The 18,377-nt window shown below is 39.9% G+C and overlaps 1 protein-coding gene across 6 annotated transcripts in view; it reads right to left on the bottom strand.

Annotated features, from left to right (window-relative positions):
- RUNX1T1 (RUNX1 partner transcriptional co-repressor 1) overlaps positions 1-18,377 on the bottom strand; it is a 146,910-nt gene that overhangs the window by 82,183 nt on the left and 46,350 nt on the right. Inside the window, exon 1 of one of the 6 annotated variants that reach the window (XM_053661140.1) lies at positions 5,159-5,205. The exons of the other annotated variants lie outside the window; for them this stretch is intronic. Coding sequence (XP_053517115.1) covers positions 5,159-5,165 — 7 coding nt within the window. The 5' untranslated portion in view covers positions 5,166-5,205. Of the gene's footprint in view, positions 1-5,158; positions 5,206-18,377 lie in introns of those variants that run through there. 6 annotated transcript variants of the gene reach the window in all.

Here is an 18,377-nt window from a genome sequence, read left to right as displayed (position 1 = left end):
AAATCAGAAGGAAAAGAACAAGAACCATATAATTTCAGTCACGTGTTGGATGTAGAACAGAAAGCAACGAATGAACAAACACATAGACACAAACACTATGAAATGTAGTAGAGGGCAATGGGAGGTGTGAGAGGATAAAGAGGGTCAGGGAGGTCAAATATATGGTAACAGATGACACCAGACTCTGGGTAGTGAGCACAGGATGCAATATATAGATGGTGTATTACAGAATTATGAAGGGAGATGCCCCTTAAAAAAGCTAGATTTCTCTTTTATAGGGCAGGCACCTTGTAGTACAAGCTTCCCCACGAGGTGAGTGTTCCAGGAACCCACGTGTATCAGTGCACCAGCTGGCGTTGTTGTGAGAGGCTACATCAATTTCAGTGAATTTTTTTGAAGACTCTTTCAATGCATTTGCCCATTTCATGAAGGGTGATTTATAAGTGCACCTGCTCATACCACACTTACTTTCACCAGTTCTTGACCAAACTGGAATGACCACCATGTCCCACCTTCCCTATTCACCCCTTCTTGTCCCAAGTGATTTTTTTTTGCGTTTCTGCAGATGAAAAGAAGCCCTCAAAGGAAAACATTCTGCCAATGTGGAAGAGGTTAAACAAACAGCAGAAGCACCAGAAATGTGTCAAATCGATGAGTTCAAAAACTGTTTTGAGCAGTGGAAAAAATGTCTCAACACATGTATTGCATCAAATGGAGAGTACCTTCAAGGTGACTGAAGTTTAAACATGTAAGAATAAATACAAAAAATTTTATAAATTCCACTTTTGGGGGTCTCCTTTGTATTGACTTGAAATTTACATCATAGTATTAATCAACATTACCCAATAAATTTAAAAAAGAAAAGCAGCTAGTAAAAAAATAAGGTGTGTTAATCCTGGCGATTAAAGTTGCTTGATTTACTTCTGTCTTCCAGCCAAATCCTGATAACCTCATGCCCTGTGTAAGAGAGCAAAGTGAGGTCATCAGGCATAAATTCCTAAAAAACTCCACCTTCAGAGCTCTTGCTTAACTGCACCCTCCTCTTCAGTTTCAGAAAACGCAACTTCTGGGAGTTCACTCTACCGGTCTTTGCACCCTCTCATCTCCAGCTTGTCTAGTTCTACCTGTTCCTTTCTAGAACCTAGGCATGCTCCAGTCTCTCCACCAAGAGTAAACTCTGCTCTCCACATACCTGGCATTCCTGCCATTCTTCCACCGCCACACTGCTGAAAAGTAACCTCCCTCAGTGGCTCCATCTATATCATCTTTCCAGCTTTCCAACTCATCACAAACAAGCTCCGACAGAGGTTAATCGCAACTCCCTTCCTTCTGGATGGTCAAACCCAAAAGGCATCTTGATCCCTCCCAATTACTGGCTCCTCCTCCTTACACTGTAGACCACTCTCTCTGTGAAACTCTGCCCCCTGGATTTTAATGACACTTGACCCACCCAGGGGCCCTAGCATCCCATAGTGTTCTTGTGAAGGCTTTCCTCTCTGTACACCATCTACTTTCCTTCAGGGTGAGTCACTCCAAAGGTTTTAGCTTTGACAGGTGACTTAGAATCAAGATTTCCAGTATACACATTTCCACTCAGCAAACCTGCAGTACAGCTCCCTGTGGAATATCTTAGTAGTCATATAGCAGATAAACCTGAAAGTTAATGTTTCAAAGTGAACTCGTCTTTTCTTGATGTATTGTTCCCTGTTCTGGCTGATGGCAACCAGCTGTCCATGTTAGAATTCAGAGTTATCCTACACATGGCTGCTCCCCATTCTTTGGCCCCACATCAACCTGATCACTAACACCCTTCAGCTCTTTTTAGTTACGTTTACAGCCTGCTTATCCCTCCCTCTCTCTCTTTCATTGACATCGCAGCTGATCATCAACCTATCTTACTTGGCAGATTTCGAATTTCATCTTCAGTTTAGCCTCCATAATACTCCCAAAGTGATGTTAACATTCATACCCAACCATATGATTCCTCTACTTAAAGGTATCCAGTAGCCTCCCTTTCTGCTATTCCCACCTACAAGACAGATGTCTACTTCTCTTATTTTCTCATACTGTAAGCTCCAACAATGATGGTTCATGCCTTAGTATTTCTACTTCAAGTACAGAGTTATTCTCTGTATTTCAAATGCCCTGACTATAACTAGCTGTGATCCTTCAAGACACCGAACAAATGCCACCTCTTCCACGAAGTCTTCCCTAATTACCCCATTCCACATTCAACGGGAGAGTCGATCACTTCCTTATTTAGGATCTACTTTGTATGCATCTATTGAAGACCTAGGCATCATCTGTTACAATTGATGTGTTAGCTAGTATGTGCCCACGTACACACATACACAGACACATGCATTTGTTAAACAGCTAGGCTGATGAACTATCAATTATTCAGCCCCGGAATTCTGAACAGTGCTTAGTACATAGCTGGTTCTGAATAAATATTTGCTGGGGAACAGTCACACGTCAAAAACACTAGGATTCAGGACAAAAAGTAATGAGAGTTATCAAGTTATAAAAAGAAAAACAAAGAAGGTGAGAAAGAAAACAGCACTGCTACATTGGAACCCTGCCTGAACCAGCTGGCTGTTCAGAGGTCTGGCTCTGCTGTGCCCCCAAAGCCCGCTGCTCCTTCCTTCCTTTTCTTATCATAACACAATACTCATCTTACTGTAAATATCTGTGTGTGTGTGTCTTCCTTGCTTGGTAGAAATAGCACTAGCATTACTAATTTTGTTGAACTCTTAATAGCAGTTAATCATTAGTATTTATGCAGTGCCAGGTATCTTGCTAAATGCTTCACGTGTGTTAACTCATTTAATTTGTACAAGCCAATGCTATGGCTGTTATTAATACTACTATTTTACAGGTGCAAAGAACTGGGCCTTAAAAAAATTAAACAATTTGCCCACTGTTGTATAGCTAGTGAACAAGATTAGAAGCCCATGAATATGATTTCAGGGCCCCTGCTCCTGATTTAACTATTATACTAGTGCTACTGATACCTGCCACTAATAATCCACCACCAAACACATAAATAATGGCAACCAGGGATCCATGAAGCCATGAGCCATGTTTCACTGCTTGGCATATAGTAAATACTCAGTAAATATTTGCTGGTGGACTCACTGGCTGAATAAAAGACAGTTTAATTTGGGCCCATACTCCCCCCCCCCCCTATAAAATGAAGGTGTGGCTGGTTGCAACTGATCTGAGAGATATAAACCCTTTTCTTAAATATTGGTGGATACATTGGGAGCCCAAGTTCAAGGTCATGACTAGCTATGCATTTGCAGTGTTTTTAATTTTTTTCACATTTCCAGCACATACTAGTAATGGATGTATCTCTCAGATACACATCACCTACACTGTAATTTTTTGACCACACCCTTCACAGGTTAAGCTTTCCTTCAACTTCTCTCAATTCTGTGGTTTTATTATATAAATGCAAAATGCCTGCTCCCTTTGCTATGGATGATGATATTTGGAAGAGAACAGGCAGGGAGCTACGAGTGTGGGCTGGAGATCAGAAGCCCTTGAATGGCACCCTAGACCCACCTCCTCACCTGAGCAAATTCCTTGTTCTCTGAACCTTCATTTCCTCACCTTAAAATATAGGTGGTCCTAGCAGCGGTAGGTGATTTTTTGAGGATTAATCACCTACACCTTTTTTTAAACGAGAAAACACGAACGTGAAACACCAGGCCTAGAATATAATCAAGCGCTAATAAAGGCAAGTATTACTACTGTAACACTCAGAATCAGAGCTTCTCTCCCACACACTCACACACAAAGAACAGGTAAGCTTCTCTCACAAAACAAGCACAGCTTTCTCACAGAAGGACTATGCCTACTTCATTATTTTACTGTTCTGAACTCTCTTAAGAGTCAGCATGTGGGTTAGAAAGAAAATATTGAGCAAATAACTATATTTTCATTCAAATGTTAGTCTTTCATATGCAGGGGATTCACCTAGACCTCAATCTCTCCCATTTCTCATTTCTCTCTCACCAAATACATATATATATAGTTATAAAAATGATATATGTTATAAACATATAGATATATATATGTTATAAAAAATAATAGGTTAGAATAAAGACAAAAGAATCTCCCTAAGGAGGAATATTAATCCATACAAATGTCTCAGATATCTTTGGTAGCCTAGCTGATTTTAGAGCATCCTGTCTCCTAACCTCTCCCCATCCCCCCAAAAAAGTCTCAAAGTTAATTTTATTCAATTTAAAAATTATTTTAAGAAAACTAATATCCATTATCTAAGAGCAACTAAAATAGCCTCAAGTGTCCTTAAAGCAAGTTGGTGAAATCCCTTCCTCCGAAGAAATATTTACTTCTTTTCCTTCTTTGAGCCCCAGTATTAGCAACCAAGAAACATCTACAAAAAGGAAAAAAACAAACGAACAGAAAATCTAGGTTCCTGGGGGCTTTCACAAAACTTTATAAAAAGCCTCTATAATGCAGTATCATCCCATTAAATTTAATAAGTATATAGATAAAAATTTAAAACCAAATTAAATAAAAAGTAGCATGACTGTTCTATGTGTTTTAAAGTAACACAGATAAAATGCTATACTCCTGATGGCATATGTAAAACTTCAGTGGCACTTTCCTTAGAATTTTGGGAAGACAGTATTAAAAATCGCAATAACTGAAGCTTAATTTATCCCCAAATTTCTAAGTCATTTATTAGGTAACGCTTATTTGTTTTACACTACCAACTGTTACTACTCACAATAATAGGAGTCAGGAATGGCATAAATAAATCAAACTCAGACAAAGCTCAGGGTAAATAATTCACCTTCTCTGCCTGCTCTCAAAAATCCTCATTAACTAATTTTAATTTTGTTTTATCATTGCTCTTGCTCATTCTCATGTACAGAAATTAATTAGCAGTAATATGGGCAAGAGAGAGGCAGCAGGAGAGAAAAGGTCAAAATCAACTTGCTCTGAATAAGCAGGCTGAAGTGGCAGCTGGCTGTATTCACATCCTGTGAACGAGAAAACTGACATGACTTCTGCAAGGTTTCACAGAAAGGCAGGTGTGAAGTCCACGACAGACTGGAAACAGCATCTGTAGGAAAAATGGCTAACGAGGACCAAGAGGGCATTAAGTCTGTTGTGTCCTGACCTGTCATCTCGAGAGCTGTAAAGTGTGTACTCTAACGAAGGGAGAGGAGTGACCAGCAAACTCCTGTTCCACGGAAGGACCTCATTCTATTTCATGTATCCACACCTGAAACATGCAAAAACAGGCTTGGGATATACCTAATGAAGTTGAGATAAGATAAACAGTATTGCGACTATCATTTTCATCACTACTACTACTTCACCAACCATTTAGGGAAGGTCAACGTGTGCAAAATCACTTTTCATAATTTCACTCACTACTCTAGAGAACCAGAGAAGCAAACTGAGGCACACAGAACAAGAAAACAGAGGACAGATGAGGAAATCATGACAACTTCTGTTTAACTGCAAAGCCCTAGCTTTTAAGATCTGCATTATCCTCCACCTACAAACCGTGTTGGTTAAAGCAAGAATACTTGGGAGTCAATTAATCTCACAATGAAGAAGCTCTAAACAGGGCGCAAGTAATAGTAAGTAGCAGTGAAATGTAGCACCTAGATAGGACACTCAGAATGGAAAGGAGACAGTATTCATAATTATGAGATGCTAGCATACCTCTGATATTACAATAAATATAAGTACCATCTCAAAAATATGAAAAAAACACAAAGGGTAATTGCAAAATGGGAATTTATGCACGATCACAGCAAATCATAATTTAATTGCAATGAAATGCCAAACCATTGACAAAACAATCTAGCATTTTCCTATTTTCTTAAAATTGTCTACTCGTTTTAGTAACGTACTCTTTAATTTTTCCACTTCGATTTCTATCTCAAGACTTAGTTCCTCACCCAAGCTACCATCTCTCAATTCCAACTGTCTGTAGAATTGCTGCTATTACTCTAAGAGTCTCAAACTCAACAATTCAGTGAGATTATCCTTTCTGCAAAACCACTTCTTCCTCCTAACTTTCTCAAGTCCGCTGAGGCACTGCTACCATCCTGCCAGGTACCCAGGCTCAAACGTCAGCAGCATCCTTGACTGGGTTCCCTCCCTCCTCCCAAATAGCATCCATTCAATGAACTGCTATCTCACAGACTGCAACTCCTCAGAGCTTACAAATTCCTCCCCTGTTGATTTGGGTCTTCACTGCCTCTTGGAATTCATCCCAAATTACTCTCCACTTGCCTGCCTCTCAGTCTCCATGGCAATCATCAACTTTACATCCCCTGCCAGACTTCAGGTGCCTCCAGGGCTGGGCCTATGTCCTCAGCTCTCTGAAAACCCCACAGTGCTTCCCACAAGCCTTTCCAGGAGTCAGTACAAAATAAGCATGGTTGTGTTACAATCAATCCTGGCTACTGTACAGCCACTAAAACTCAGTGATACTTTGTGTCCACGATGCCACTAGGACGGTTACTTTGAGATGGGGCAACAATCCTGTGGAGATCAGAAATTTTAAGCGGGTCTAGGGAGGTTTTCCCCATAATTACACTGACATGACTTTCCCATAACTGAACTTCCCAGGGAGGTTTACCCCACAGCCAGTGTTCTCCCAGAGGACACACACATATTTCACCAAGGCCTGATTTCCACGCACTGATCATTTCAGGCTGGCTCTGCCTGGAGAGAAGAACAGAATGACTGGCACCACACAGCCGCTTCTCATATGCTAATGGACACTAGAGTGACTGGTCCCAGCCTGACCACTTCAAGGCTGCCAGGGAAGGTGACACCACAGCCCCTCACATGCACACTGCTTACAAAGAGAAATGTGGAAGGAGGTCAACTCAGAGCTCATAATAAGAGTTACAAACAATGCCCCAAACACATGATTTACACAAAGACTTTTAATATTACTCTAGTTTGACTATACATTCACCTTTGGAAAACGCATGTTCCTTAACACATCATACCTAAAATAGGATTAAAGTACTAAAGAACAGCAATCCAGATCTTAAGAAGACTGAACATTCGGGCTGACCAATGCTACACTCCATGAGAACCAGAAAGCACTAACTGGACTGAATACCTAACGACAGTAAAATGATACTTGCATGATGTAGCGAATAATAAATAACAGGAGTATTCGTGAGGCACACGGGGACTTCAAACTGAGACACTTTAAATACCTGACACTGTGGCAGGGAAGCAGAAGGGTGCGCACGCCCAAGGTGCTGGGCAGGGGCTACCTGGGATGAGCGCTGAATCTCTCAGATAGGAGGTTCCTTACAGTGGCCTAAAAGGCCCTCCGTGATCAACCCCACCTCTCCCTGCCCCTCTGAGTCTTCCCTCCCAGTGCGCCCCCATCCTCTCCTGGGTCTAACCCAGCCACACTGGCCTGTGTCCTGTTCATGGAATCATCCAGGCCCCACTCCCAGGCCCCGCTCCCACCGTTAGGTTGGTTCTCATCCCCAAGAGCTTCCTGACTCCTTTCACTCACCTCCCCCAAATCTCTGCTCAAAAGTCCCTTAGCAAAGAGGCCCATGTCAACCACCCAAAATAAAACTGTAACCTGACCCTGTGCCCCAACAGCTCTAAGGACCCTCCTTAGCCAGCTCGGTTATTTTCATAATTATCATTTTCTAACACACCACAGATTTCACTTACATGTTACGTTTACTGTCTGCTCCATTGACCTCATCTACATGCCCACATACACTAGAATGTAAGTACTACAAGGGCAAGGAATGGTTCCTGCTTTTACTCAATGACTCATCCCCAGTGGCTAAAAAATAAGGTGTGCATGCACTAACAGCTCGATCGATACTTGCTTCATGGCTGATTAAATGAATGCACGAATCACACAGCTGTCATGATTTGAGTTAGGGGTATTTTTCTGGGATATTCATTGCCCATATTATGTGCACAACACTGCTGCTAGGCACTATGGATGAAAAAGGAGTAAGAGTCGAGAGTCCTTGACCTCAATTTGTGTCAAAACTGCCTCACAGGTTATATCAGGGCAAAGGATGCCACACCCACTTACTCTGCTCACCCACTTCCTCCAACATCTGCTACACACCTGCTTACACACAGACCTTCACAATGGAAAGGAAACATTTGGTTAAGCAAGGATCTCCGCTCTGAGCAGCAAAGCGGTCCTCTGGTTTCGAACATAATTCTTTTAAAAAAGACTTTTTTGCCTAAATTACCAAGGACTAGATAAAGAGCATAACCTGTGTACTCTCAAGATGTGCTAGATTATAAAAATGTTCCCAAATGTTTAGCTCACCCAATCAACTAATGCAACTGGTATATCTTCAATAAGCAATTAACTTTAAATGTAACCATTTATAATTAGTATTGACTGCTTAAATGAACATTCAATGTATGTTTTCAGACCTTTAAGGATTTCTGGTTTTGTCACAATTTATGAAGTGTCAATAAATGACACTTAGGCCCTGACCGCTCTTTAGTCTTAAACTGGGGGCAGAGCATGACAGATCATTATTAAGACCCTGTGTTGTGCCATATGACTTCAGCATGACTGAAGCTCGTTCCTGGAAATATGAGAACCTCTATGGTTAAAACATGTGGGAGGAAGGAGGGAGGAAAGAGACAGAACAAGCCCCATGTATGACACCCAGCCTGGTCTTTTGAAGGTGATATGCTCATTCTCCATATGGGGACCATGTTTAGTATGTCTTTAAATATGTTCTAAGAAAACAAGTTTGGGGGAGGTACAGGTAACTGTTTTCACTACTGAAAGGCAAAAATCACACGGGAAAATTGTTTAAAACTAAATCCCATACTTGGGCTTTAAAAATACAGTAACTGAAAATGAAAATAATCTCAAACTGGATATTACCCAAGATGTGGTCATTGTGTTTAGTGGACAAGGGGAGAGAAATCGGGTGGTGTAATTTGTAGCATTAAATCATGTAAACCAAACAAGTGAAAATGAGGAGGCACCGGACCCAGTCCCCGCCATGTGAGACCCAAAACAGACGAACGAGTGTGCCTATCTCCCTTGACCAGCCTGGGTTTTTCCCCTCCTCTCTTTCTAGGAAAGCGAATACAACACAAGTCTATGTATCCCCGGCACCTTGACAGCCTTTGGGCCAGAACAAGAATGCACACAGGGTGCTGACCTGACAGTATGTGGTCAGAGCCTTACTGATGTCTCAGTAAGGCTTTTTCTCAGGGAGGGAACTATCCCCTCTGAAATTTCCTGAAGCCTCGAAAACCCATCACTTCTGAAAGATGCCACTGTTAAGAATCCCACTGGTGCTCAACTAAGGAAAGAGATCAATCTTAAGAACCAACAGCCACTGCCTTCCTCTAAACTATGATCCTTCCCTCCCAAATAGCTCCGGCTCTTCCACTTTGCTCCTCTGTTCCTTACATTCCAGCCAGAAACAGCAGCAATGTGGCCCCCCACACAGTGTGCAGATGTTAACAGCTCTGTACATCAAAAAACATTTCAAGAATCTAGTAAGCGCTGACAAAACTTGCCTGAATTACCCACACTAACTCCTCCTTCATATTCCTTAAGCATCATTTGTTTTTCTGCATGTCTGAGGGGAAATTCAAAAAATAATCTACCATTTGAAGAAGGGAGAACCTCTAGTCAAAAATAAATGCATAACTGGAAGTAGGGAACGAGTTTAAAGGAAAACTCAACGCTTAAATTTGTTCGATGAAGTTATGTCCAAAACAACAGTAACAGAACCGTCTTCAGATGCCCAGCCACCAACAACAAACAGCTGCCCCTGCTCTCAGCCCCATGATTCTTCCACAGAAAGTCTGGCAAGCTAAACATTGCCAAACAGAGGAAGTCAAAATATCTGAAGGACTGTTTCTTGCAAAAATCTAAGGAGTTCCTTATTTTCTCCATTTTGGTGCATTAAAAATTCCTTCCCAGAGGCTTATACCTAATAACTATGCAACTGGTTAACAAACATAGTTAGTTTTATGAATTTACACTTTTTTATAACATCCTTCATTTAACCGTAATGTTTACTCTAATTCAGAAGGCAACTTGGCTTCCTCATAATTAAAACTCTCTCCCGCCCCCAAAAGCCTACACACACACACACACACACACACACACACACAGCCATGCACTGCATACCAGCATTTCGTTCAAAGATAAACCACATATCCAAACTGGTCCCATAAGATTATATAGGAGACAAAAAGCTCCTATTGCCTAATGACGTCATGAAGTTGCGGGGCTGCATATTCCTCACATGTTCCTGCTGACACTGGTATAAACAAACCTACTGCACTGCCAGTTCTGTAAAAATACAGCTCCTATAGTTGTGTACAATACATAACACTTGATAAATGATGATGTTCCTGGCTTATGCGTTTACTATATTATACCTTTCATCGCTATTTTAGAGCATGTTCTTTCTACCTCTAAGAAAAGTTGGCTGTAAAACAGTATGTCACGTTACAAAGGCAGCAGCCTCAAACATCTCAAGTTTACCACATCTCTTCATTGCAACATTTGCTCTTGTGCTTGATCTGATTTCTTGTTTTGAACAGTCATGTGCTGCACAGGTTTGCAGTCCAGGAGCAATGGGCTATCCACACAGAGTAGGCGTGTAACGGGCTGAACTTCAGTAGGCGTGTAACGGACGTTTGTGTCAGTGCACTCCATGGTGTCCGCACGGCCACAAAACCACCTAATGACACATTTCTCAGAACATATCCCCATTGGTAGGTAAGCAGCACATGACTATATGCATGTACGCACACATGTATATATGCATGTGTGCGTGTACACATGCATGTGTGTGCATGTATAAAATAAAACAACAGAATTTTACTTGTAAAAATATTTCAAATTCACCAAGATACGTTTTGGCTAAGAAGAAAACGTTTAAAAAAATCCCAGGTGGTTTCACTGGGCACGGATTTTGCATAGAATTGATTTTCTTCCGTAGGTAATTCTAGATCAAAGGTAAGAGACTGCAGGAGCTGAGGTGCCTACCACCATGGCAATACTTTAATGCTTTCAGGAAAGGCTCCCAACAGGATGCTTCCAACTGTTTCCGTATTCCTCAGAAGCATCCCAAACGTTTTGATTAAAACCAGCCTGTTGATGGTACATCAGGCACCTGTTAGGAACTGGGCATTCACCTGGGTCTTTAAAATAAATTATCTCATTTAATTCTCACAATAATACCATGGTTTTAGGTACTAATTTTCCCTTTCAAAGATGAGAAGACATGCTAAAAGAGGTTAAATAATTACACAAAGTGAAACATTACACAAATGGCAAGGCTAAAAGCCAAGAGATGTTTTACTGATTCAAAAAATCCACGCCAATTCCATCTCGCTCCTTCCAATAGAATTCAGTGTCTACCAAAAGTATGACACACAGAGGCTCAAGTTATCCTTGTCAAAGATAGTTTAGGTCATGTCACTTATGATGGCATGACACTTAGAATGAATTCCCAACTCTTAGCAATGGGCTGGTCCCTGAACCTGACTTAAACTACCTTTAAAAGTGCCAATCACGTTCTCATCTCAAGAGTCTTGAACATGCTATTCCTCTGCCACTAAATCCTTAGTTCACTCTGGTTTTAGCAAAAGTCTTAAAGGGTCTGGTGATAAAGGTAAAGGGATTAAGAAGTACTCACTATACTTACAGAATAGTCTCAGGGATGTTAACTACAACATAGGGAATACAGTCACTAATGTTATAATTAATATAGATGGTACCAGCTGGTACTAGACTTATGGGATCATTTCATAAGTTATGTCAATGTCTAACCACTATGCTGTACACCTGAAACTAATGTTGAATGTCAACTGTATTTTTTAATTTACTTTTAAATTAAAATTTTTTAACTTTAAAAATGTAAGTCAAATTAGTCTTTGGCTTCCTTAAATGATTCTAGGTGGGTTTTTTTTTTATATATTTTTGTGACCCTGGCTGGTATGGCTCAGTGGATTGAGTGCCAGCCTATGAACCAAAGGGTCACGGGTTCAATTCCCAGTCAGGGCACATCTGGGTTGCAGGCCAGGTCCCTGGTGTGGGGGCACGTGAGTGGCAACCACACCTTGATGTTTCTTTCCCTTTCTCCCTCCCTTCCTCTCTAAAAAATAAAATAAATAAAATCTTTATATATATATATATATATATATGTGTGTGTGTGTGTGTGTGTGTGTGTACACACATATAAGTAGAATTTTAAAAGATATTTTAAGAAATTTTGACTTCTATGCTTTATTTTAATGCAAATAACTTTTCGTCGTGTCTACCTCCATTTTTTATTCTACTCCATTTTCTCCTTGCTTCATTGTTTCTGCTGTTGTGAAATGTGGTTTGATTCAGTAAGAACACTATGGAGATCATACAAGAATGCATCTGTCAACCGGAAGCAACCCTTGCCCAATGCAGCTTTCTTTCCATTTTTCATAGAACACCCTGGCTCTCTCGAATACTCCCGTAAGACAATAAAGAGATCCATACGCTGCTTTTAAAAAAGGCACCTGCCTTAACAGTCAAGGTAAATGAGCACCCCACGCACCCTCTCTCCTGGGTTTCAACTGTATTTATCCCTACCTGAAATTCTCTTATCGCTTTATCCGTTTCTTGTTCGTCTCCCATCTGAAACGTTAATGCCTGGAGAGGAGGGACTCCCCAGTCTTGCTCACCACTGACTCTTCAACAGTGTCACATCCACAGCTCAATAAATAAATATTTGTTAAATGGATGGCTGAACTTTAGATGCCATGGAGATCCATCTATAATTAGATTCAAGCCTGACTCTTAAAAACTAGTCAGTCTGTAAAAGGACAAGCACACACATAATTCCACAGGATGAAACGTTTTAAGAGTATATGTGAAATAATAAAGTATTACAGAGCTTCAAAACAAAAAGAATTGTTTTAAATCATATACCAACAAAATATTTAAAACTACTTATAATTCCATCAAGAAAAAGAGGAGGACAGAAAATAAATGAAAGGGGGACTAGGAAAGAAAACACACACACACAAGCACACACTCCCCCTCATGTTATTCCTCAGATCGGAAATGCTCAGTTCAGTCAAGGCTTGGAAGATATAAACATCATTGAAATTCAAGAGCAGCTCTGAAAGAGAGGATGCCACAATTGGTATGCAAGGGACGTTGCCTCCCCCTGAATACATTATGAACTTGCAGCATGCTAATATGCCACACAATCATAAGCACCAGATGGGGCAGTAGGCAGTACATGTCCCATCAAACCTCAAGAAGATGTATTAATGTTCATGCTCTTTAAAAAAAAAAAAAAACCCTTTGCCCGTGTCCCTAGACTTCCACATTTCTTAGCATTCAGTTACTTTCTCTCAAAGCACAGTCCTCCAGGGCTGCTCCTCTTCACCAGATGGTGCCAGGAATCATTTCAATCTATTTTATCACAGGAGGCAGAGGCCACAAAGCGTGTCAGACTACGCTTACCAAAGGCACATCAAGCACAAAAGAGAACAACAGAAGATACAGGAGACATAAGAAATAAATCTTCTCCAGGCACTACTAATGAAACATTTTTTTTTAATTACGCTGAACCCTTATTTACATTCAACACAGAGAAAAATAAAAAGAATACTTTTATATGTCCAAACCTGGTATTACTGTGGAACTGAGGTTCACTCAAATACTGTCTAAATATGATCAGCTAAACTCACAAGATTATGAATAATTAGCAGGTGGCCTCACAATGAGCCGGGTGTGATAAATCGCACCTGAGTGCACCAACACTGACTCGCCTGTTTAAAAGTAACCATCTGAACTAAGTAACATTGCAGAAGTCAGGTTAAAATGCATCCTGTCTTACCTAGCTCAGCCAATGTAGTCATTAGAAACCAAGGCTCTACACAAATACACTATTTGTAATTTTTTGAGTATTACTCTTTCAAATACATCACTTAAAATAAATTGCCCTTATTTCCATTCATCTGGGACCTACCCTGGTTTATTTACGAACAACAGCGAAACAAAAATGCTTTATCTTGATTCTTAAACTTGAATATACTTCAGAATTCCCTGAGAGCAAATTCAAACAGATTGCTAGGCCTACCCCAGGTTCTGCCTCGATGGGTCTGGGGCAGGGCAGATAAGCTGCATTTCCACTAAGTTCCCAGGTATGCTGATGCTGCCTGCTGGTCCGTGGACCTGACTCTGAGAATCCCTTACTGACATCACTCTGGACCATGTGTCCAAAGTGCTCCACGGACCCTCAGAAATTCTGTCGCCTGTGCAGGACATCAGTCACATCCCTGTAAAAACAGAGCCACTCCCACCTGATAAACTGACCATCTGTAAACTTCTAAAAGGCACATATAAGAAAAACACTTACAAAATTTTGTCGAATAAGCAAGACTGTTCATTTTATATGAATATATACTTCTATTTTTCAATTACAGTTCACGTGCAATATTAGTCTGTGTTAGTTTCAAAGTATACTATGTAGCGGTATTCTCTAAAACTCAGAAGTCCTACCCTATCACTTTCAAAAGATGCAATTTAAAAGTTGAAAGAAATATAAGAGGGCAAAATACTGAAAGAAAGCTGCATGAATATAACAATATTAAATGTTTCTCAATAAAATATATATCATGCACTGAATGAATTGTCTTAGCAACCACTCTAGAGTCTTGAGGGTAAACTTTATCATCCTACCAGATTGCTAGTCATCTAAGATTACTGGTGGCTGAATTTACTGAGTAAACAAAAGATAAAAATATGTCGTTGATATTTGTCTTTGGCTAGAAACTACTCAGTATCTCAGCTGGATGACTGAAACCTCACACCCATCCTCCCAAACTACATGCAAGTGCCCAGGTGAGGAAGGTGCTAATTCCTCAAAATATTTATCACGTACAACTGTCAAAAGCCCTTGACTTTGTTTCTGATGTCAGTAACTATGCCAGAAAGAGTTTTTGAAAGTGTTATATGTTGAATTATACTTCTAATAAATATGATCAGGATAATTATCAAATTTATAATACATGCGATTTTAACTACTATGCAGCAAGTGCCAATAAAGGTGTATGACCAAAACATAAATTTATTATTTTTCCTGAACTCTAAAAGAAAATGCCTGATGCTTAACTATTATTTACCAAAAACTTCATATGATTAATTTCTTAACTTTTCCCCTAATAATTAACACGCTTTGTGCATTATTTCAGTCCTTTAAAATCTCTGTGGATCCCAGCCCCCCTCCCATCCACTCACTTACTCATTAAGCAAACATTTGCTGATTGCCTACTACATTCCAAGCTCACCGGTAGCCCAGAATGAAAAGTTCAGAAGTAGGAAATCAAGATCTTAATGTAAATTACAGCTTTATCGAGAAGAATGGTTGATGCTTAAAATGTCTGTGTTAAACAACGAAGAAGAGTCTGTATCTCGGAATCCATAAAAGATCAGACGGAACACAGCTCTCTAGCAGGCCCTACCAAGAGACGTGGAAATCAGCACGAAGGAAAAAAGCCTCCATCGCCCTCACTGACATCACAAATTAAAAGTGCCACTTATTAGTATCTGACAAAAACCAAGATGGGCTTTCCAGTTTTTCACTTAAGCGTGTACTTTATTATTTTACTCACCAATCTGTTTTCAAAGTTAGCAAATTACTAAATGGGTAAAATGACGGGCACAGTAATAGAAAAGGCATGGGCAGATAACAGAAAGATAAAAAAATTCTGTCAAGTGTGAATAAAACTCAGAAAACCCCATCCAATGTAGACAAAACTCACCAAAAACAACTGGCCTAGAGCCCTGTTGTGTGGTTCAAACACTGTCCCCTATTTAAATCCAGAGCGCATCTCTGTCTGCCTTTAATAATTACCGCTTTGATGTAAACTCTGCTTTTTAGGAGCACACAGCAGGTTTGCAATCATTATTACCACCGTCCTGTAAAGTAGAAGTCGGCTAGGCAGAATAATTGTGTCTAAGACAAAGAGGAAAGCTCGGGCAGACGGTAAAGCGACGCTTCCTGCTCAGGCCACTAAGTGGAAGAACCTTGACTCACACCCAGAAATTGACATTCTCTGTGCCCTGTACTTTTTGGTAGATGGCCTCATAGAACACAATATATTAAGTGTTTGCAATATTACTCCCAGTCAAAAAGCAAAAGATAAAACATGCTCAGCACAAACCAGTCAAGAATATAGCTAAGACCATGGCCATCTAAAGAGATTCATCAATAAGTACAACAACTGTAAACAAGGAAATAGAAGCAACTTTGTGGCTTAAAGAGATAATCTTCTAATTTCTGGAATACACTACAAAACGGCTCAATTTCCCTAGAGGTTTTGGTGAAAGATGTATTAATATCACCTAATATGTTATCAAATGCTTTACCCCAGAATATGTAAGTAAAATGTAAATAAAGATGAAAAACAGAAAATAGTTAAATGACAGGTAAGTCTTCCTTTCAACAAAGTTCTTCAGGGAGACTTCTAAAAGTGTGAAACAGAAAAAGTTCTGAAAGCCTGATCACATGTACATTTACTAAATTCAGGGTGGAGGGGGGTGAGGGGTGGAGCCAAGGAGTACGCCATGTTCTGAGACTGCCCTGGTAACTAAAGCTGGGTTTTGCCTCTGAATTCTGCCACTCTTAATTTCATAGACCAATGTCTGGGAATAAAGTCTAGAAAAAACAAGTGCTTTCAAAGGATAAAAATGTTCATTTTTATCACTTTAATATTTTCCTGTCTCTAGACTATACAACTACAACTAATGCTAGAGCAGAAAGGAAGAAGAAAATATAAGTTAACAGGCCTTTCGAATGCAGTGTTCCTGAGCACCTGGTATACAAGTGCAGACTTAACCATAATGAAGACGAAACAATGCCCATCTCTGAGGGGAGGTGTCACAATTAAGGCCTTTCTTCTTTCCAGTCATATCCTTGTCAAGACACTTGTTAAGCGTCTCAAATGCAAAAATATATACATTGTTACCACAAAACCCTCAACATTTATTATGTATTTACTTCCCAATAACCAAAGAACCATTAAAGCAAACAAGTCCTGTGGAAGGCAATGAAGTTAAATCACACAAAGTTCAAATGTAAAGATATGATCAGAAGCACAGTAACTCTCTCTCTCAAAGTTTCAAATAGCTTAGCACTCCATTAAAATCATCCCAGATTATTAAGAATGCTGCTTTGTCAAACTCTTTAAGACTCTTGTGAAAGCCATAAACACATGATAAAGACACCCTCGAATATCCCTTCTTCCTAAAGAGCATTTCTGCCTATCTAATTTCATAGCTCTCAAGGCCAAACCCTTTACAGCATCATGCTCTCATACATACTCTCAAAATTACTATCTTGCATGAGCATCAAACACTGTATGATGTTAACAAACCACACAGAATTAAATGAATCCCTCTAATAAAGTGAGCTTTTTTTCTTTACAGAGCACACTTACCACTTAGCCTTTGAAAGGGAAATGTGAAAAAGAGAAGTGAAATCTTTTAAAGAAAGCTTCCCACAATTTTAAAAATCAATTGCACTTTTTTTGGACGGGGAGAGGCAATATGAAAAAAGAAACCCGCTTTCCTACAGTGCATTCATCTTCTGGACATACTAACTATGCAGGCCTAGAACCTCCTGGGGCGACCCAGGGTGCCCAGCACTCTCTCAACCAAGAGATCTGAATTTTTTTTAGCCACACAATGTTTAACAATTTTGTCTGCCAATGTGTTGAATAGATCACGTGCTTTCCAATTTTCTACTATTTCCAAAACATAGAAAATTATCCATCTGAGCTTCTCATCAACAAAAGATAGCCAGAATCACCCCTTCCAAAGGTCTAAAAAGGTGATGCTCTAGTTAACCTGAGCAGCGTTGCCAGGAGGAAACTTATGATTTCCATCAGGCTTTTCAACATAATGGACATTCGCCCCTGTTGCCTATCACTCCCATTGCACTCTTTCAGGAGAAGTAGGTATACCCAAGAGAAATAATCGCCATCCCAAACTGTTTTTATCGAAGACCATTCTCAATGACTAAGGCTAATGCTTTTACATTTTAATCCCTCAGCAAAGAGAACTCTCCTTTCTATGCTACTATACTTCAAATTCAAATATTCCTTTTTAAATGTTTCTAGCTAGCTGGCTTCCACTGCAAAATATCTTCTCATCAAGCCACTACAGACTCACACTCTCCTCAAAAAGGAAAGGAAAAAAAAAAAAAGGAATCCAAAATCAACAGACCAAGGAATCCCATCTCTGTCATTTAACTCTATTTACATCTTTGGGCAAAATGCTTTAACTTATCTGATCTTCAGGTTTCAAACAGATCACGTGGTCACAGAAA

This window comes from Artibeus jamaicensis, unplaced genomic scaffold, assembly GCF_021234435.1.
Source record: "Artibeus jamaicensis isolate MK-2021 breed Jamaican fruit bat unplaced genomic scaffold, CSHL_Jam_final scaffold_916, whole genome shotgun sequence".
NCBI lineage: Eukaryota > Metazoa > Chordata > Mammalia > Chiroptera > Phyllostomidae > Artibeus > Artibeus jamaicensis.
The sequence above is the reverse complement of the archived record's forward strand: the minus strand, read 5'-3'. Positions and strand labels throughout refer to the sequence as shown.